This window comes from Sus scrofa, chromosome 9, assembly GCF_054392235.1.
Source record: "Sus scrofa isolate SSC_HxYL_T2T_F1_AM1 chromosome 9, Sscrofa_HxYL_maternal_Yorkshire_Landrace_v2.0, whole genome shotgun sequence".
NCBI classification, from domain to species: Eukaryota; Metazoa; Chordata; class Mammalia; order Artiodactyla; family Suidae; genus Sus; species Sus scrofa.
Window position 1 is genome coordinate 62,408,440 of NC_139391.1, and position 22,546 is coordinate 62,430,985.

The 22,546-nt window shown below is 36.7% G+C and overlaps 1 protein-coding gene across 3 annotated transcripts in view; it reads left to right on the plus strand.

The window, feature by feature from the left end:
• GUCY1A2 (guanylate cyclase 1 soluble subunit alpha 2) overlaps window positions 1–22,546 on the plus strand; it is a 409,569-nt gene that overhangs the window by 32,091 nt on the left and 354,932 nt on the right. For all 3 annotated transcript variants that reach the window (XM_003130093.7, XM_084978389.1, XM_084978388.1), the window contains exons 2-3: window positions 1,236–1,297; window positions 21,851–21,972. In XM_003130093.7, coding sequence (XP_003130141.3) covers window positions 1,236–1,297; window positions 21,851–21,972 — 184 coding nt within the window. The remainder of the gene's footprint in view (window positions 1–1,235; window positions 1,298–21,850; window positions 21,973–22,546) is intronic.

Here is a 22,546-nt window from a genome sequence, read left to right on the forward strand (position 1 = left end):
ATGTTCTCCTAAATGGTGGTGTTGAATAGATCTCAGTGGATGCTCTTGATTTAATTGAAACTCACTTTCCTCAAGATTTAAAATAACCATTTCCTCCCAAGGAGGATGTTGAAACTTTGAGTATTAGCTAGGAAGATTGTTAAATCTAACCAGGATATTTTCATAGAGAAATAAACATGGAAGGGGTTCAAGTGAGCCCTGACAACAACCTCTGTAGTGTCCTTTAAATTATCTGTCTTTAAGACAACCACTAAAGGGTTAAGGATGGGAAATAAACTGATATTTATGAACCGCTTTTTAGGTACCAGCAATGTGCTAGATCCTTTCTTCACATTACCTTTTCAGATTTACCTAGGTTTCTGTTAATTAGTGGCAGCCCACAGAATTACCATGCTCTCTATCATCAAAAGCTACCATGCTATCGTCACATCTTGAAGGGTCTGTGTTAGAGTCATTATAACTCCCTAAAACTCATCCATGGCTATACTCAATATTTTGATACATTTTTCCCCCTGCTTGATGGACTAGAAATTTTTATTATTTAAAAAATGTACACTCTTGGCACTGAGAAGATGATTCTTATCAAAATGTATTAATAAAATCTGTGTTCTGTGATCTTTGTGTCACTTTCATACTACCCTAGGTCTGAAACTCCAAGTTGAGGCTCTGTTGCTTATATAAGTCTATTCTTGGTTTGGGATTAAGAGACTCTATCTTCAGCTGTCATGGAAAGGTAGGATTATAAACTTCAGTCTTGAGCTACTTAGGTATTTGCTGCAGGTCCTATTTCTTGCCAAAAACACTGTGGCCTCTCCAGAAGGCTCTAGAGCTCTTGCCTGAAATCTCTTGAAGAAGTCAGGCTTGACCTGGGTATCACTCATCTTTAGTGCACCCCCTCTCCACTGCCCCCAATGTCTAGGTTTATTGTAGGCAGCCAATGAGTATTTTATTGAACTTAATAGAATTTGGGAAAATATGGCTAGTAAATGCTATTATATTTGAAGTTGGGAAATTTGGGGTAATTGCTGAGTGCCTCATATTAGTTCCTGTGGGAAAAATACATGGAAAAATGCATATTATAAAGTAGAAATTCTTATGAAATGAATCAGGAACTGCATATCTACCTATGAAACTCAGAATGTAAAAAAATAACTTTCTGCTGATTATAGTAATACAGCTTAGTTATCTACTCACTGATTTACTGATAATATATTATTATTATTATTATTCTGTAGCCCCAGATGATACAGCAGACTCTTAAGAGGACATTGCAGTATTATGAGCACCAAGTTACTGGGTAAGTAAAAATGTATTTCGGTTATTACTGGGGAAAAATTAAGGATAATTACTCAAACAGAGCTGTTGAGCATGTGGTTTTCTGCCATCCAAGTCAACTATATTGCCTGTAGTGGTTATGCTCTCAGTGTGGGGTTGGAGTAGGAGCTCACAGACAACCCATGGAGTGCTTTCATTTGGCTTATTTGTGTCAGATCCCCTTAAATAAAATCTCTTTTGCTGTTGCTTTCCTTTTTTTCCTTTATGCTTTTACACTCTCATTCTCATCCATTGAATCTCATATTTTTTTCCGTAGTAATATGATAAGGTTTATTGGTACCAAATGAGATGCTTTAAGTGAGATTTTAGAATCTTTCAGTAAAGTTTAATCAGAATCACTACAAGCTTGACATAGTTCAGTGAGAAGTACTGGTTTAGTAAAAGTCACCTACTACATATTTTTCTTTGTTTTTTGCACTTCTTGAAGTGGTATGGTGTGTAAAGTAAGAAGACTTGAGGTCAAAATACAGGAATTCAAGGCCTTACTAGCACATAACTTTTAAGTAACTTCGTTTCTTTTAAAGGGTGATGATGATAATAATAACTAAATAAAGGATTATATGTCATTATTAAATAATTTTATGAAATATTTTGTAAACAGAAAGTTCCAAGTAAGTGTAAGATATATATTTGATTGGCTGTGACAGAAATTAGTAGGCAATACAAAAGCCTGAATTTACTTTCTTATGCAATCTAGCTATTTAAATTATGTGTACAGTGAACCAAAGTATTTATATTTATAGGAGTTTAAGTACTTCTGAGGAGTCTAGAATCAAATCCTGGTACCTCTTGAGATGCTGTGGGGAATCCTTTAACATTTATGGGTAATAGTCATTGCCATGGATATCAGGACATATTTTGTGCTACTAGAATGTAATGTGAGGTTTTTTTCTTTTTTTTTAAACAAAACAGAAAGGAAGAAAACCTAGTGGAAAAATAATCTTAGTACCTAGTATAATGCCATGCACTTTATTTTCTTAATTAAATCTTATTGGATTATAGTTGATTTACAATGTTGTGTTAGTTTCAGGTGTACGGCAATATATACATTTCCATTCCTTTTCAAATTCACTGCAGAGTATTGAGTAGATTTCCCTGTGCTGTACAGTAGGTCCTTGTTATTCATCCATTCCATTTATAGCAGTGTGTTTATATCAATCCCAATCTCTATTTTATCCCCCCATCTGTGTTTACACAGTATTGAGTAGATTTCCCTGTGCTATACAGTAGGTCCCTGTTACCTGTCTATTTTATATATTGTAGTGTGTCTAAGTTAATCCCAAACCTCTAATTATTCCCTCCCCACGCCACGTTTCCCTTTTGGTAACCATAAGTCTGGTTTCAAAATCTTTGAGTCTGTTTCTGTTTTGTAAGTTTTTTTCTATCATTTTTTATTAGATGTCACATATTAGTGATCTCATATGATACTCATATTTCTCTGACTTACTGACTGGTGAGAGGTTATACCTCATTGTAGTTTTGATTCACATTTCCCAAATATTTACTGATGTCTTTTTGACCATCTATCTGTCTTCTTTGGAGAGATGTCTGTTTAGATCTTCTGAGCATTTTTTGTTTTGCATGGGATATCCTCTTCCATTCCTTTAGACTGTATGTGTCCCTAAATCTGAAGTGGGTCTCTTGTAGACAACATACATACAGGTCTTGTTTTTGTATCCATTTGTATCTATGACTTTTGGTTGGAGCATTTAATCCATTTACATTCAAGGCAGTTATTAATATGTATATTCCTATGGTCCTTTTCTTTCCTTTTTTTAAAAAAATCTTTTTATGGCCACACCTGTGGCATATGGAAGTTATCAGGCTAGGGGCTGAACTGGCTACAGCTGCCAGCCTGTTCAACAGCCACAGCAACTCAGGATCTGAGCCGTGTCTGTGACCTACACTACAGCTCCTGGCAGCACCAGATCCTTAACTCACTGAGTGAAGCCAGGGATCAAACCATGTCCTAGTCGGGTTCATTACCACTGAGCTAAAACAGGAACTCCTGATTATTTTCTTAATTGTTTTGAATTTCTTATCATTGGACTTTTTTTTTCCTTCCTCTTTTATTCTCTTATAAATTGATGGTTAGCGTTGTATTTGAATTGCCCTTTGCAGTGTATCTATTGCATTTTTTGCTTCGTGGTTTCCACAAGGTTTCGATATAGCATTCTATGTATATACAAAATTGTTTTAAGTTGCTGGTCTCTAAATCCAAATGCATTTTCAATATTCTGCATTCTTACTCTCCTCTTCTCATAATTACTGGTTTTGATATCGTATATGTCTGTGGATCATTTCCTAATTTTATCTTATGTTTGCCTTTTCTGGTGTGCTTTCCCTTTTGTAATTTCCTTGTTTCTAGTTGTGGTCTTTTTTTCCAGCTTAGAGAAGATCTTTAGCATTTGTTGTAAAGCTGTTTTGGTGGTGCTGAATTAGTTGAGCTTTTGCTTTTTATTTCTTGTAAAGCTTTTTATTTCTTTGTTGAATCTAAATGAAAGTCTTGCTGGGTAGAGTATTTTTGGTTGAAGATTTTTCCCTTTCATCATTCTAAATATAACTTCCTACTCTCTTCTGGCTTGCAGTTTCTACTGAAAAATTAGCTGATAACTTTATGGGGATTCCCTTGTATGTTATTTGTTTCTTTTCCTTTGTGGCTTTTAATATTTTTTCTTTGTATTTAATTTTTGTCAGTTTAATTAATATGTGTTTTGGCATGTTTCTACTTGTTACCCTCGACGCTTCCTCTACTTGAGTGTTTCCTGTCCCATATTAGGGAAGTTTTCAGCTATAATCTTCAAATATGTTCTCGGGCACTTATCTCTTTCTTTTCCATCTGACCCCTGTGATGTGAATGTTGCTACCTTTTATTGTTCCAGAGGTTTCTTAGATGGTCCTCATTTATTTTCATTCTTTTATTTATTCTTTTCCATGGCAGTGATTTCCTCTACTCTGTCTTCCACCTCACTAATTCATTCTGCTTCAGTTATTCTGCTGTTGATTCCTTCTAGAGTATTTTTCATTTCAGATACTGTGTTCTTCTTTGCCTGCTCTTTAAATCTTCTTGCTAAACATTTCTTGTAACTTCTCAATCTGTGCATCTATTTTTTTTTTCTGAGATTTTGGATCATCCTTACTGTCATTACTATTATTACCCTGAATTCTTTTTTAGGTAGATGCCTGTCGCCTCTTAATTTAGTGTTTGCATGTGTGTGTGTGTGTGTGGGGGGGGTTCTTGTTTCCTTGTCTGAAACATATTTCTCTAGTGTCTCATTTTCTTTTCTTTCTATATTTATGATCTTTTTTCTTCAGGCTGCAAGGTTTAAGTTCCTCTTGCTTCTGATGTCTGCCCTGTGGTGGTAGCATTGGTTCACAAAAGCTGATTCAGTGCATGAGTTCTGAAGGACAGAGCTCTTTAATGACCAATCCTTATTTAGATACTTCAGAACCTTTTACATATCCATTAATTTTCCCAAGTTTTCCTTATCTTCAGGGATTACAAGCCTCAGTGCATCTCTTTTCTCAGCCCAGCTAAACTCAAAGATTGCTCTAAATACTCTGGGAACATGTGCTAAAGGCCCAAAGCTTTCCAGAAAACCAATACAATATACTTGAAGTGCAATACCATATACTTGAAGCAAATCCAATGAAAGTGATTAAGTTTTACTTCAGAGTATATGGGGAGAGATTAATTTGACAATATGACATTATTTATCCCTATTAATGTGAACCCTTTAAAATCACTTATATCCGCAAAGTCATCTCATGAGTTTAAATAATAAATTTTTCTTGGTACTCTCCTCTGGAGGACAGACATGACAATCTCAGAGCAATTCCCTTTGAAGTTACAGTTTATTTTATTTAATTCTTTTCCATGGCAGTGATTTCCTCTACTCTGTCTTCCACCTCACTGATTTGTTCTTCTGCTTCAGTTATTCTGCTGTTGATTCCTTCCAGTGTATTTTTCCATTAGTAAGATGGAATTCTCTTTTATCTTAATAACTGCCTGAATCCTCCTCTTCTTAATAACTGCCTGAATCCTCCTCAAAATCTCATATAAATCTCATATACTGAAATATAAGAAGTATATGTAGGAAAAACCTGTGATGATTCTTTGTTCATTGTCTTAATGGCCTTTCCTCAGTTCTGTTTATTGCATACACAGTGTTATAAGAGACAAGAGCCTCCAAACCCCTACTCTGACCTCACCTATGGCTGCCACACCACCAAACTCAGGACAGATTGTGCTGGCTAAAGCCTTGTCTGCTCTTGGGATCGCCCACACCAGGGGATCTACTGTGGCTCATTGTAGGAACAAGGACACTGGTGGTGGAGGCCCCAGGGAATAGTCATTGGCATGCACTCTCCTAGAGGTTGCCATTTTACCATCAAAACCGGGATCCACCAAACAGCCTGCTAGGAAATGTCAAGTCAGACAATCAACAGGATGGGAACACAGCACCACTCATCAGCAGACAGGATGCCTAAAGATGTTCTGAGCCCACAGCAGCCTCAGAGCACAACCTTTGACACAGCTCTGCACACCAGAGGGAAAAAATCCAGCTCCATCTACCAGATGGCAGACACCAGAAACAAGAGGAACCATGAACCACAAACACAGAAAATTAGACAAAATGACATCTCAGAGACATACATTTCAGACCAAGGAACAAAATAAAGCCCCAGAGGAACGACTAAGTGCAATTGAGATAGGCAATCTACCTGAAAAAGAATTCAGAGAACTGATAGTAAAGATGATCCAAAATCTCAGAGAAAGAATGGAGGCACAGAAAGAGAAGAAACAAGAAATGTTTAACAAAGAGCTAAAAGATTTAAATAAAAATAAACAGACATGTTCATAAAAAACAATAACTAAAATGAAAAATACACTAGAAAGAATCAGTATCAGAATCAATATCAGAAGAATAAATAAGTGAGCTAGCAGACAGACTGGCAGAAATCGCTGCCACAGAGCAAAATAAAGAAAAAAAAAGAATGAAAAAATATGAACAGTGTAATAGCCTTTTGGGATAACATTAAATGCAATAACATTTGCATTATGCAATTCCTGTGAGGAGAAGAGAGTGAGGAAGAGAAAATATTTGAAGAGATAATATCTGAGAACTTCCCTAACATCGGAAAGGAAACAGTCACTCAAGTCAGGGAAGTGCAAAGTGCCCTCTAGAGAATAAACCCAAGGAGGAATGCACCAAGACACATATTAATCAAATTGAGAAAAATGAAAGACAAAGAGAAAATATTAAAACAAGGGAAAAGCAGCAAATAACATACAAGGGAGCCCCCCATAAAATTATCAGCTGAGTTTTCAGCAGGAACTCTTCAGGCCAGAAGAGAGTGGCAAAGTATATTTAAGTGATGAAGGGGTGGTGGGGGGGGACAAAAAACCCCTACAAGCACAAATACTCTACTCAGCAAAGCTCTCATTCAGGCTTGATGGAGAAATTAAAAGTTTACAGACAATCAGAAGCTAAGAGAATTCAACACCACTGAACCAGCTTTACAAGAAATGCCAAAGGAACTTCTCTAGGCAGCAAAGAAGGCCATAAGTAGAAACATAAAAATTATAAATGGGAAAGCTCATTCATAAATTAATCTACAACAAAAGAGGCAAGAATATGCAATGGAGAAAAGACAGTCACTTTAATAAATGGTCCTGGGAAAACTGAACAGCTACATGTAAATGAATGAAATTAGAATATTATCTAACACCATTCACAAATATAAACTTAAAATGGATTTAATATGTAAATGTAAGACTGGAAATTATAAAACTCTTAGAGGAAAATTTAGGCAGAACATTCTCTGACATAAATAACAGCAATATTTTTTCAGATCCTCATCCTAATGTAATGAAAATAAAAACAAAAATAAAGAAATGGGACCCAATTAAACTTAAAAGTTTTTGCACTTTTTTTTTTCCTGTCTTTTTGCCTTTTCTGGGGCTGCTCCCATGGCACATGGAGGTTCCCAGGCTAGGGGTCCAATTGGAGCTGTTGCTGCCAGCCTATGCCAGAGCCACAGCAACATGGGATCTGAGCTGCGTCTGCAACCTACACCACAGCTCACGGCAACGTCAGATCCTCAACCCACTAAGCAAGGCCAGGGATGGAACCCGCAACCTCATGGTTCCTAGTCAGATTCGTTAACCATTGAGCCAAGATGGGAACTCCAAAGTTTTTGCACTTTTAAGGAAACAATGAACAAACTGCAAAGACAATTGCACTGAATGGGAGAAAATATTTGCAAGTGACAAATGACAAAGGTTTAATGTCCAAAATAGACAAACAGCTCCTGCAGTTCAATAACAAAAAATTAATTACCCAATCAAAATATAAGCAGAAGATCTAAGTAGACATTTCTCCAGAGAAGACATACAGATGGCCAAAAAGCACACAGAATATGCTCAACATTGCTAATTATTAGAGAAATGCAAATCAAAACTACAGGGAGGTATCACATACCAGTCTGAATGGCCATCATCAAAATGACTACAAACAATAAATGTTGGAGAGGGTGGAGAAAAAACCCCCCTAGTCTGTTGGTGGGAAGGTAAACTCTTGAAACCACTATGGAGAGCAGTATGGAGGTTTCTTAAAAAACCTATACAGAACCTCCATATGATCCAGCAGTCTCAATCCTGGGCATGTATCCTGAGGAAACCATAATTTAAAAATATACATTCATCCCAGTGTTTATTGCAGCTCTATTTGCAATAGCCCAAACATGGAAGCAACCTAAATGTCCATTGACAGAGGGATGGATTAAGAAGATGTAGTACATATGTACAAGGAAATACTACTCAGACATAAAAAAGAGTAAAATAATGTCCTTTGCAGTAACATAGATGGACCAGTCATATTAAATGAAGTCAAGGAAAGACAGATACCACATGATATCACATATTTGGAATTCATAAAAGGAAACAAGTAAACTTATTTATAAAACTGGAATAGATTTACAGACCTTGAAAACAACCTTATGGTTACCAAGAGGGAAATGTGGGATATGAGAAATTAGGAGTTTGGGGTTAACATACACAAACTGCTATAAATAAAATAATATACATACACACACACGATATAATATATATTTAATATGTTTAACTGAATTGCTTTGTGTATACCTGGAATTAACACAACATTGTAAATCAACTATACTCCTATATAAAATAAAAATTAAATTATTAAAAAAACCCAAACAGACAAGATATAGGACTCTCACATAAAAAGGAATCATAATGTCCTACTGGTTCTCAGTAGACTTAGTAGCTTATTTTTGCTTGATTGTTGGCTGCCTTCTGAGGAATTGGAAGTACCTTTGCTCACTGCCTTTTTTGTGTGTGCTCATGCTGGACCAAAATGGCTGTATTTTCCCTGTCCAACTCCCCCCTTGACTTTTAGATTCCATCTTTTTCAGTTTCTTTTTTCAATACTCATAAAAAACACCTATTATCACTAAGATTTGGATTAAAATGTACAACACATGAATGTGTTGTTCTGCTTAAGAAAACGCAATTTTATGTCTATGAAAAAGTATGTGTTTCTTACAATTAAAGGGATTTGGGGCAATTGAGAAGAAGCACTGGCAAGTATAATTTCTGGGGAGGTGAGGGTAGGAGAGAAATGCTTTTTCTAATCTCTGAAATTGGGTTTTGCCCAAGGTTTTTCTTGGGGCAATCAACTTTTAAGTATCTTGGGTTGGGATGATGAATCAGGATAGAAAATGGAGAGTAGGATCTACCCCTTCTCTTTTTAATTTCTTAATTCAGCCTCCAACCATTAATCTTCCCTTCCTTTCTTTCCTCTGTTTTTATACTTTACTCTTGGATCTGCATTGTTTATCAGAGCTCCAGGATTATTTAGTCCTGCTCCTTGTTGAACTTTTGTACCAGTAGCCTGTAGAAACTCCCTGAGGCTTTTTTAGTCTCTAAGACTTAGACCTCAATGCAGGGAGCAGCTGTTCAAAAGATCAGACAGATGGAGGATGGGAAGGAGTAGCTGATGGAGCCTCTTGTTAGGAAGTGAGATAGCCTGTCTGTACTTCAGAAACTGAACTTTTAAACACTTATTGTATTATTTAACTCACTCATTCACTTGTTCATTTATTTATTCATAGAGCTTATTGAGGGAAGTTGGAGAAATTAGGGCTTAAATAATTTATTTATGCAATGTGATAAATCTTCATCTCTTCATCTCCACTGTTACTTAGAGATTCTGATCTGGGATGTCAGCTAGAGATTCCAATCTAGTTTTCTTCTTCTTTTCCTGTCCCTTGGCATTATGTTTTCTCCAGAACAGAGTGATTACAAAAATAAAACCAGTGGTTCTCAAATGTTAATGTGCATCAGACTCACCTGGCGGGCTTGTTAAAACAGATTGCTGGGCCCCAACCTGAGTTTCTGATCATGTATGTAGGGAGGGCCTCAAGAATTGGCATTTCTAATGAGTTCCCAGATAATGCTAATACTACTGGCTTGGCCCAGAGATCACCCTTGTTTTAAACCATATAATAACTTAATGTGGTAGAATAAAACCTGAGCTCTTCCTGTGAACTGGCCTCTGCTTACCTCTTTGATTTCATCCTAGTCTACTTCTCCCATTTCACTCCCTCCAGCCACTCCAGTCTTCTGTTGGTTTCTCAACTATACGATGCTTCCTTATCCTCAAGACTTTTGCATGTACTACTCCATATTCCTGGAATTCTCTGTCCCCAGATATTTGCATTTATTCTTCTTTTATACAGTTAAGTCTTTTTGTTTAAATGTTATATCTTCAGGAAGATGGCACCCAACCTGAAGTAGTCCTCAGTCCTCCACTTCAGTCCCAATGTGAATCATTTTCTGTTATACTGGTTTATCTTATCACTAGCAGTCTTTTCATAATGCTTATGTTGTCATTTATTTTCTTATTTGGCTATTTGTTTACTTCTGTATTACTCTGCCTTTGTAAATGCTTTGTACATGGGAAGAAATGACAATTTTTTGGGGAAGGGCAGAGTGAGGATAAATGAATAAGTTGTACCCTAGAGGTATGCACACAGAGGTATGTGTATAGTGGATAAAAGAGTAAATTATGCTTGAGGGGGGTGTAAAATGAGAGGTTGATATGATAATGTCTAGGGTCCATTATAGTTCTAAAAGCCATAGTTTTAGCATCGAGAATCCTTCTCTTTATGGCATAAAGTATACTGATTTATTTGCATAGTTTTCCTTTTACACTTAATGTTCTGCTATTGTGTATCAGATTGACTTTATGGTAAATTTTGATTGCTATATAAATTCTATGATTGCTTAGAATGCTTACTTGGATAGTTTCTTATTTATGTAACACAGGCATCTTCCGTCAACCTAAAATGAGAAAATGGGGTATTGAATATACATGTTTATGTTAGTCTCTCTTTAACTCAAGCTTCTAGGGAGTGGACTAGCTTTTGAGGCAGTATGAGGCTAGGGAGAATGGTGAGAAGCAAAAGGGATAAGTAGAAGACAGGCAATGTTTACCTTAGGAATTAAAAGGAACTCAGGATTGAGGAAAATCTGGTTTATGATGATAATTTTTTTCTGATACATTCTTGCTATTATCTTGTGCCCTTCTCTCTGTGCATCTTTATTCTTTAGAATAGAACAAGGGACTAAAAAAATGTGCTTCGAAAGTAGACATACCAGATTTACTAGATTTAAAGTAGATCATGCCTTTGGATGATCATGGGTGGACAATTAACCTCCGAGTCTCAGCTTTCTCATTTAAAAAAAATGGGAATAATAGCAAGGTAGGGGTGAAGTTTAAATGGCATATTAATGATAATGTGGTAAGTCTATAATCATATAAAGTAGTACAGTGCATGTCACACATAGGTAACCAATATGTTTGTTAAATTGTTATTACTACCATTGTATCTGACTCTCTCCCATCTCGGTTTTTACTGATTCTTTCCCTTTGTCTTCTTGCTGTAGCCTTTACTTATCCTCCTTGAGCCTTTAAAAGTTTGGAATCAGTTGTTTAGCAGCAGGAATAAATGTCCCACCTCATGTTCCAGCTACTGCTTTCTTCTTACAGAGAATTTGGATTTTTTAAATCTATTTCTTCCTCTAAAGTGCCTAATCCATCTGCTCCCATTCATGTTTATACTGTATGACTCCTACTGGTCTATAACTCACAAAAATGAATTACTATGGCACTGAAGACAAAATAGAGATTTCTTTAAAACTATGTTGGGAAAAATACATGATAATCCTTCTGAGATGAAATTTTCATTATGTATTTTAAACATGAGTACAAATAAATATTTATTCAGAATCATGCCATTCTGTTTATACTTTTTTGCCAGAATAAGCATCATTGTGCTAATATCACAGGTTGGACTGCTGCCAACGTAATAGTGGTCTGGGACACCATTTCCTATAGTCATCTACAGTTAAATTATTAGTTCATTTATCATTGTAGGCCCTATTTTTGTTTTATATAACCAACTTTCTGTTCTCCTTTTCTTTTGACAATTGAACAGAAATTAAGCTAGGATAATTTCAGTAGACCATTACAAGTGAAATAAGGAGTGAGTTAACCCTGATTATTCTGGGAATCAAACTTTAGTGCTTACTTCAATACTTACGGTATCATGGTCAGATTTTCTAACTGTAAATTATTTTATCTAGAAAGTGATCTAGCTTCTTTTTGACATGTTTACATAGAATATCTCACTAAACAAAAGCAATAGAAGAAATCGTATGTCTATTGATTGCTGTTTCTGAGGTAATACACTGGGCACATTGTTATTTTACTTAATACTAACAATCGATTTTATAGGATCATTGTATTGAGGCTCATTTAACAGATGAGGAAATTGAGACTGTGAGAAAAACTATTTTAAGGTCACTCTGATTAAAATGGTGGAGGTTGATTTTAAAAATAAGCCTGCATTTGTTTGTGTTTAGTGACTGTGTCCTCCATTCCGCCTTTTATTGATTGAGTGATTCCCGCATGATAGAAACTGTAGTGAGCATTGTGCTCAACTGGTTTTTTAGAGTCTAATCTTAGAGCAGTGTACAAATATGAGACACTTTTATGTTTTCTTTCCAGTCACTTCAAACATTCTAGGTTGGGCAGATTACTCTGTTTTCTAAGTACATTTAGGGAATATAAAGTCCACTCCAGGCTAATTAAAATCTTCGATTTCATATCCAATTTCATTCTTATATCCCTTTCTGCCTGGGTCAGGCCTTGTCTTAAGGGACTTGGAATGCAGTGCAGAGGGCACATCCTATGTTATTTTCATCTCTGCTCTAGGCCAATCCTTTCTCTTCTGATGTGTTGTATCAGGCAGAAATGAAATGGAAAATCATGTTCTGTGATAATCTATATGGGAAAATAATCAGAAAAAGTACATATGTGTGTATATGTATAACTGAATAACTTTTTTGTACAGCAAAAATTATCACAGCACTGTAAATCAACTATATATTAATAAAACTTTAAAAAATGAAGGAAAAAAAAAGGATTTTCTATCATGGCTCAGTGGAAACAAATCCGACTAGGAGCCATGAGGTTGTGGGTTCGATCCCTGGCCTCACTCAGTGGGTTAAGAATCCAGTGTTGCTGCGGGCTGTGGAGGTCGCAGACACGGCTCGGATCTGGCATTGCTGTTGCTCTGGCGTAGGCTGGCAGCTATAGCTCCGATTTGATCCCTAGCCTGGGAACCTCCACATGCCGCGAGTACAGTCCTAAAAAAAAAAAAAACAACAACAACAACAAAAAGAAAAGAAAAAGAAAAAAAGAAAGAAAATAGTAGAAACTTTACTTACTTCAATAGTTGTTGTAATAATCCTCTCTTGGCTGTGATGCCTTCAGTTAAGGTGTACTACGGGCTTTACTGCTTCAGGTGCTCCCACTCCTGGCCTGTGGATTTCACTCCACTCAGTCAGATACAGAGGGGTAATCAGTAATTGAACTACCTCGGCAGATATTCACTGAGGAGTGAGATACCCAACCCAAATCTCTATCAGAGTGGACTCCTCTTTCACCAAGTGTGCTCCTGCAGGAAACATTCCCCTTTACTATTTTAACATATGTATGTGTGGGGGGGTGGTGTGTGTATGTGTGTGTGTGTGTGTGAACCACAGTACTCTTTTCCTAGGACAGTAACTCACTCTTCTAATTATTTTCTTTCAAAAATTTTCCATTCCTTTTCTTCTGTATGCTGGTGGTGAGGTGACAGTGGCAGTGACACTTTAAACAAATATTTTGTATTAAATTTATTATAGTTGCTATACAATGTTCTGTCAATTTCTGCTATACAGTAAAGTGAGCCAGTTATATATATGTATACACATTCTTTTTCTCACATTATCCTACATCATGTTCTATCAAAAGTGATCGAAATCAGTTCCCTGTGCTGTGCAGCAGGACCTCATTTCTTAACCACTCCAGATGCAATAGTTTGCATGTACTAATGCTAAACTCCCAGTCCATCTCACTCCCTCCCCCTACCCCTGGTCAACCAGAAGTCTATTCTCCAAGTCCATGAGTTTATTTCTTTTGTGGAGGTATGTTCATTTATGCCATATATTAGATTCCAGATAGAAGTGATATCACATGATATCATTTGTCTTTCTCTTTCTGACTTCACTTAGTATGAATATCTCTAGTTCCATCCATGTTGCAGTAAATTGCATTATTTTGTTCTTTTTCATGGCTGAGTAGTATTACATTGTGTATATGTATCACATCTTCTTAATCTGTTCATTGGATTAATATTGGACACAAGTTGTCATTGGACATTTAGGTTGTTTCCATGTCTTGGCTATTGTGCATAGTGCTGCAAATGAGCACAAGGGTTCATGTATATTTTGGAATGAATGTATTATCCATATATGTCCAGGAGTGAGATTGATGGTAATTCTCTATATATGGTATATATATGGTAGTTCTATATTTAGTTTTCTGAGGTACCTCCATACTATTTTTCATAGTCGTTGTGCCAATTTACATTCCCACCAATAATGTAGGAGGGTTCCCTTTTCTCCACACCCTTTCCAGCACCTGTTATTTGTAGTTTTATTAATGATAGCCATTCTCGGAGTTCCTGTTGTGGCGCAGTGGTTAACGAATCCGACTAGGAACCATGAGATTGCGGGATCGGTCCCTGCCCTTGCTCAGTGGGTTAACGATCCGGCATTGCCGTGAGCTGTGGTGGAGGTCACAGACGTGGCTTGGATCCCGCGTTGCTGTGGCTCTGGTGTAGGCCGGTGGCTACAGCTCCGATTCAACCCCTAGCCTGGGAACGTCCATATGCCCGCGGGAGCGGCCCAAGAAATGGCAAAAAAGACAAAAAAAAAAAAAAAAAAAAAAAAAAAAAAAAAAAAAAAAAGATAGCCATTCTGACCAGTGTGATTTGGTACCTCATTGTAGTTTTATTTGCATTTCTCTAATAATTAGTGATATTGAGCATTTTTTTCATGTGCTTTTTGGCTACCTGTATGTCTTCTTCAGAGAAATGTCTAAGTCTTCTGCCCATTTTTAAATTGGGTTGTCTGATTTTTTGCTCTTGAGTTGCATGCATTGTTTGTATATTTTAGAGATTAAGCCCTTGTTTGTTGTGTCATTTGCAACTATTTTCTTCCATTATGTAGGCTTATCTTTTTTTTTTTTTTTTTAATGGCTTCCTTTTCTGTGCAAAAGCTTGTCAGTTTGATTACGTCTCATTTGTCTATTTTTCTTTTGTTTCTATTGCCATGGGAGACTGACCTCAGAAAACATTTGTATGGTTAATATCAGAGAATGTTTTGTTTATGTTCTATTCTAGGAGTTTTATAGTTACTTGTCTTATGCTTAAGTCTTTAAGCCACTTTGAGTTTATTTTTGTGCATGATGTGAGGGTGTGTTCTAGTTTCATTGATTTACATGGAGCTGTCCAGTTTTCCCAGCACCACTTTCTGAAGAGACTGTCTTCCCCCCATTTTATATTCTTCTCTCCATTGTTGAAGATTAGTTGACCATAGGTATCTGGGTGTATTTCTGCGTTCCTTATTCTGTTTTTGCACCAGTACCACGCCATCTTGATTACTGTAGCTTTGCGATATTGTCTGAAGTCTGGGAGAGTTATGCCTCATGATTGTTTTTTTATTTTTTAATTTTTTAAAAATTTTTTCCTTAGGATTGCTTTGGCAATTGTGGGTCTTTTATGGCTCCATATAAATCTCTGCATTGTTTTTCCTACTTCTGTGAAGAATGTCATGAGTAATTTGGTAGGGGTTGCACTGAATATGTAGACTGCTTTGGGTAGTATGGCTATTTTAATGATATTAATTCTTCCAGTCTAGGAGCATGGAAAATCTTTTCCTTTCTTTGAATCCTCTTTAATTTCCTTGATAAATGTTTTATAGTTCCCAGCATATGAGACTTTCACCTCCTTGGTCAGGTTTATTCCTAGATATTTAATTTTTCTGGGTATTATTTAAAGATATTGTATTTTTATATTTCTTTTCTAGTATCTCATTGTTAGCATACAGAAATTAAACTGATTTCTGAAAGTTAATCTTATATATTCTGCTACTTCGCTGAATTTGTTGATCAATTTGAGTAGTTTTGTGTGGAATCCTTAGGGTTTTCTGTATCATTATCTGCATAGAGTGACAATTTTACCACTTTTCTTCCAATTTGGATAACTTTTATTTCTTTTGTTTGTTTGATTGCTGTACATAGAATTTTCAATGCTGTATTGAATAAAATTACTGAGAGTGGGCATCCTTGTCTTGTTCCAGATATTAGCAAGAAGGCTTTCAGCTTTTTTCTGTTAAGCATTACATTGACTGTGGGTTTGTCATAAATGTCTTTTTTTTTTTTTTTTTTTTTTTTTGTCTTTTTGCTATTTCTTGGGCCGCTCCTGCGGCATATGGAAGTTCCCAGGCTAGGGGTCGAATTGGAGCTGTAGCCTCCGGCCTACGCCAGAGCCACAGCAACGCAGGATCCAAGCCGCATCTGTGACCTACACCACAGCTCACGGCAACTCCCGGATCATTAACCCACTGAACAAGGGCAGGGATCGAACCTGCAACCTCATGGTTCCTAGTCGGATCCGTTAACCACTGTGCCACGACAGGAACTCCATAAATGTCTTTTATTATGTTCAGATATGTTCCCTCTATTCCCACTTTGGGGAGAGTTTTTGTTATGAATGGATGTTGGATTTTGTCTAATGTTTTTTCTGTATCTATTGAGATGATCGTGTGGTTTTTGACTTTTGTTAATGTGGTGTATGATGTTGATTAATTTCATTATGTTGAACCATCCTTGTGAAACTGGGATGAATTTCACTTGTTCGTGGTGTATGATCTTTTTTATGTGTTGCCGGATTCGTTTGGCTTAAATTCTGTTGAGAATTTTTGTGTCTATATTCATCAAAGATATTGGTCTATAATTTTCTTTTTTGGTAGTATCTTTGCCTGGTTTTGGCCTGAGAGTGATGGTGGCTTCATAGGATGTCTTTGGGAGCATTTCTTCTTCTTCAACCTTTTGGTAAAATTTAAGGAGGATGGGTATAAGTTCCTTTTTGCATGTTTGTTAGAATTCGCCTGTGAAGCCATTTGGTCTTGGACTTTTATTTGTAGGGAGTGTTTTTATTCCACATTCAGTTTCATTTCTAGTGATCAGTCTGTTCAAATTATTTCTTCTTCATTCAGCTTTGGTGGGCTGTATGTCTCTAGAAAATTGTCCATTTCTTCTAGGTTGTCAAATTTGTTGGCAAATAATTATTCATAGTATTTTCTTCTTTTTTATTTTTTAATTTAATTTAATTTATAATTTTATTTTATTTTTTTGTCTTTCTGTTGATTCTAGGGCCGTACCTGCAGCACATGGAGGTTCCCAGGCTAGGGGTCCAAGCGGAGCTGTACCGCCAGCCTACACCACAGCCACAGCAATGCAGGATCAGAGCCACGTCTGCGACCTGCACCACGGCTCACGGCAGCACTGGATCCTTAAACCAGTGAGTGAGGCCAGGGATCGAACCTGCAACCTCATAGTTCCTAGTTGGATTCACTAACCATTGAGCCCTGATGGGAACTCCAGTATTTTCTTATATCTTTTTTTGGGGGGGTATTTCTGCAGTATTCATTGAGATTTCTCCTTTTTCATTTCTTATTTTGTTTATTTCAGTTCTTTCTCTCTTTTACTTGATGAGTGTGGCTAGAGGTTTGTCAATTTTGTTTACCCTTTCAAAGAACCAGCTCTTAGTTTTATTTTTTTTCCTATTGTTTTTTGAATCTCTATTTAATGATTTCCTCTCTGATCTTTATGATTTCCTTCCTTCTGCTGACTTTAGGTTTTCTTTGTTCTTCTTTTTCTAATTCTTTTAGGTGGTAGGTTAAGTTGTTGATTTGAGATTTTTCTTGTTTTGGAGGAAGGCTTGTATCCCTATGAACTTCCCTCTAAGAACTGCTCTTGTGGCACCCCATATATTTTGAATGGTTGTGTTTTTATTATCATTTGTGTTGAGGTATATTTTAATTTTCCTTTTAATTTACTCACTGACCCATTGCTTTTTTAGTAGCGTGTTGTTTTATCTCCATGTAGTCAGTTTTTTCTCATTTCTTTTCCTGTGGTTGATTTCTAGTTTCATGCCACTGTTGTCAGAGAAGATGCTTGAAATAATTTCTACTTTTAAATTTGTTGGTTAGTTTTGTGCCCTAGTAAGTGGTCAGTCCTTGAGAATGTACCATGTGCACTGAAAAGAATGTATAGTCTGTCTTTATTGGATGTTATGTCCTGAAAATACCAATTAAGTCTAACTTTTCTAGTGTATAATTTTGGATCTCTTTGCCTTGTTGATTTTCTTTCTAGAGGCTCTGTCCATTGATGTGAGTGGGGTGTTAAAAATCTCCTACTATTATTTTAGTCCCATCAACTTCTCATTTTATGTCTGTTCGTATTTGTTTTATATATTTGGGTGCTCATGTATTAGGGGCATATATATTAAGTGTAATATCCTCTTCTTGATTTAATGCTTTTAATCATTAGTGTCCTTCTTTTTCTTTCTTTCTGACCTTTGTTTTAAAGTCTATTTTGTCTGATACGAGTATTGCAAATCCCACTTTCCTATCTATCTTTTCCATTAGCATGAAATATCTTTTTCTATCCCCTCACTTTCAATTTTTATGTGCCCTTTACCTATGGTGAGTGTCTTGTAGGCAGCATAATTTAGGCTCTTATTTTTTTTTATTCAGTCTTCCACCCTATGTCTTTTGATTGGAGTAGTCAGCCTGTTATTATTTAAGGTAATTATTGATAAATATATATTGCCATTTTAAACCTTGTTTTCCAGTTGATTCTATGTTTCTACTTTGTTCCTTTCATTTTTTGGTTGGATGATTTCATTTAATTCTATGTTCATGTCCTCTTCTTTTCAGTTTTTTGAATGGTTTGGTTTGGTTTTGGTTTTGATTTGTGGTTGCCCTGTTTTTCAAGTGCGTTAACCCCTTCCTATCTCTGCTTGCTTTAGCCTGATAGTCGTATCAGCTCAAACACATTCTTAAAAAAAAAAAGAAAGGAGTCCAGATCTTCTTAGTTTCCTTCCTCACATTTTATGATTTTGATATCCTTTTTTAACATCTTCATCTTTATCCTTTTGCTGTTCCTTGTGTTTATCACTGCTTTTGCAATAGTTTTTTTTTTCCCTCCCTTTTAGCTGTATATAGTGGCTATTTAAATGATTGCTTTCTAATTGTGATTTATTTCATCTTATATCTTCCTATTTCTTTCCTATTTAGAGGAGATCTTTCAGTATTTCTTTTAGAATGGGTTTAGTATTGCTGTATTCTTTTAGTTTTTGCTTCTTGGAGAAATTCTTTACTTCTTTGTAAATTTTAAATGATAATCTTGTTGGGTAAAGTATTCTAGCCTGCAACGTTTTCCCTTTTAGAATTTTGAATATATCTTGCCACTCTCTTCTGGCCTGTAGTGTTTTTGTAGAGAATTCAACTGATAGCTTTTTGGGGGTTCCTGTTTGTTTTTCTCTTGCTGCCTTAAAATCCTCTCCTCATCCTTACTTTTTGTTATATTTATTATAGTATTTTTTGGTGTGGGTCTGTTTGGCTTTAACTTGTTTGGGGCCCTCCATGCTTTCTGTATCTCAATATTTGTTTCCTTTAGATTTGGAAAGTTTTCAGCCATCGGTTCTTCAAAATATATTTTCAATACCCTTTTCTGTTTCTTATCCTTCTGAAATCCATATTATGTGTAGATTAGCCCACTTTATAGTATCCCATAGACCTCTTATATTGCTTTCATGTTTTTCATTTGGTTTTCTGTCTGCTGTCCTGATTGGGTGATTTTCATTATTCTGTCTTCCAAGCCACTTGTTCATTCCTCTGCATTATTCACTCTGCTCTTCAGTGCCTTTAACTCAGTTTGCATCCATCTCTGCAAATGAATTTTCTAGTTTTTCGTGGCTCCTCCTTATATTTTCTAGTTCCTTTCTAAAGTAATCTGCATAACTGTTCATATATGCTCTGAATTCCTTCATATTCACTTTTAATTCCTCCAGTGTTTTTATTATCTCCTTTTTGAACTCAGGTCTGATAGACTGAAGAGGTCTGTTTCATTGTTTGGTTCTTCAGAGGAATTCTACTATTCTTTTAACTGGGAATATTTCCTGTGAGTTCATTTTCTTATATTTTCTTTTCTTTTTTTTTTTTTTTTGTCTTTTTGCCATTTCTTGGGCCACTCCCATGGCATATGGAGGTTCCCAGGATAGGGGTCTAATCGGAGCTGTAGCTACCGGCCTACGCCAGAGCCACAGCAACACAGGATCTGAACCGCGTCTGCAACCTACACTACAGCTCACAGCAACACGGGATCCTTAACCCACTGAGAAAGGGCAGGGATTGAACCCGCAACCTCATGGTTCCTAGTCGGATTCGCTAACCACTGCGCCACAACGGGAACTCCCATTTTCTTATATTTTCTTATTCTGTGAATTTAGGGAAAACAACTAATATAATCTTGGAGGTCTTTTTATATGCATCAGTGCCCTTGGGTATTTTATGAGGGGCTTGCCTTTCTTTTTTTGTCTTTTTTTTTTTTTTTTTTGGTGTGAGGGCTGCATTTGGTTTAGGTGCTTGCTGTCTATTTTCTCAGTGTATGCAGGCTGTTATCCCCTTGATAGAGTGTGTAGTCATATATGGCCTGCTTGTGTTTTCAGGGCGATGGAGGCAATGGACAGAGCTAGTAGCCAGTTCCTGGTTCCCAGGCCCTTGACAATGGCAAGGACCCCAAGGAGGTCACACAGGCTGCTCCTGGTTGTGCAGCTCTCTGCAGCCTGAGTCTCAGTGTCCAGTCTCTGCCTGAGCATCTCAGGCTATGGTGTCTGGGGGCAGTGGTACTGATACTGATGGTTTGTGTGGCTCCCTCTCTGCTTTCCCTCCTTAGTATGGCTGCTGCACTTTTCTCTGAGGCTTTGAGGTCTGCTCTCCATCACAGCTGATCTCCCCATCAGTTAGGTGTCCTCCTAGGGTGCAAATCTTTTTCTTTCCTCTTTCACAGCTCCCTCTCAGGAATGGTGGTCCATCCTGATTCCTTTTTTCCCCTTTCTCTCTCTCTGCCTTTTATTTTCCTTTTGTTCTACTCAGTTATGTGGAGGGGTTCTTGACCTTGTTGAGGTTTAAGGTCTTCTGCCAGCATTCAGTAGATGTTATGTGTGAATTGTTCTATCTATAGATTGTTACTCCTCCATCATCTTGAACCTACTCCCTTATTTAGGCACTTTTTAATTTTTAAAGGAGATGTCTATTCTTGGCTACTTTTTTGGAATATGGGCATATTTGACCCCTATTGTTTTCAGCTCTGGTGCCTTAGCTTTAATTCAGAGGCAACTGGAAGAGTTGCAGTCAACACAGGCAGTTTGTTCCTTAGTCCTCACAAGAACTGTAGGTTGTATCTCCATTTTATGAGGGTGAAAAGTGAGACTAACATAGATTAGGTCACTTGCCCAACATCTCACAGATAGAAAATGGTAAGACCATGATTCATATTCTGTCAGATACCACACACTTTATTTGTTTATTTGCTGTCCATGCACCATACTGCTGTCTTCTTGACTGATAGTAGTTAACTGTGTTTCCTTTCAGCACATTTATTGACTGTTGACAAGGCACCAAAGTATTATGGTTAATTATTATTTTTTCTAAGCATATTCCTTATAGAAACAAATTACCAGCAGCTGTGAAGCACTGAAATAACAAACATTAGCTATACAAACTGATGTGCTTTCTGGTTCTCATCATTTATTTTATTTCCATACATTGCTTTCTTACTAATGACTGCTTCTAGTTCCAGATCTGCATTGCCTATGCTTATGCTAATGGTAGATTATAACAGAAATTATATTTTAAAATGTGATTATGCCAAGAGCAAAAACTACATATGCTAGTTTGTGTGTATATGTGTGAAGTTGCGGATGCTTTTAAAAATTTCTCCGTATGCTAATTTTTTTCTCTTCTTAGTTATAGGGATGCAGAAAAGAATTTCTACAATATCTCTAACAGATGCTCCTATGCAGACCATTCCAACAAAGAGGACATTGAAGAGGTCTTGGGAATTCTTCAGTGTACTGCTAATGTACTCGGTATAGTAACTGTATATTTATAAAGTTCAGAGAGAATGAATGTGGGGGAGGGGGGAAAGAAAAATGGTAAATGTTTCATTTTCTAGAAGAGAGATTTGGAGACTATGGCAGATTAAGAACAAGACCTTGTCTTCAAGTTATTTAGTTTCATCACTTCTAATGATGTTTAACTGGAATTTACGTGCATAGCATTTACTTGGAGCTTGAAAATATTATGTTAAAAATATTTACATCCCAGGCAAACTTTCTTAATATCAGCCTCCTGTAATCCATATTTCTCTGGCTCTTACTCTGAACCATAATTAAGGAATCTTTTTATTTTCTCTCTCACACTCTCTCTCTCTTTTTCTTTTTTTTTTGTCTTTTGTCTTTTTAGGGCCGCACTTGCGGCATGTGGAGGTTCCCTAGCTAGGGGTCTAATCAGAGCTGTAGCCGCTGGCCTATGCCTCAGCCACAGCAATGCCAGATCCGAGCGATGTCTGCGATCTACACCACAGCTCATGGCAATGCTGGATCCTTAACCCACTGAGCAAGGCCAGGGATTGAACCTGCAACCTCATGGTTCCTAGTCAGA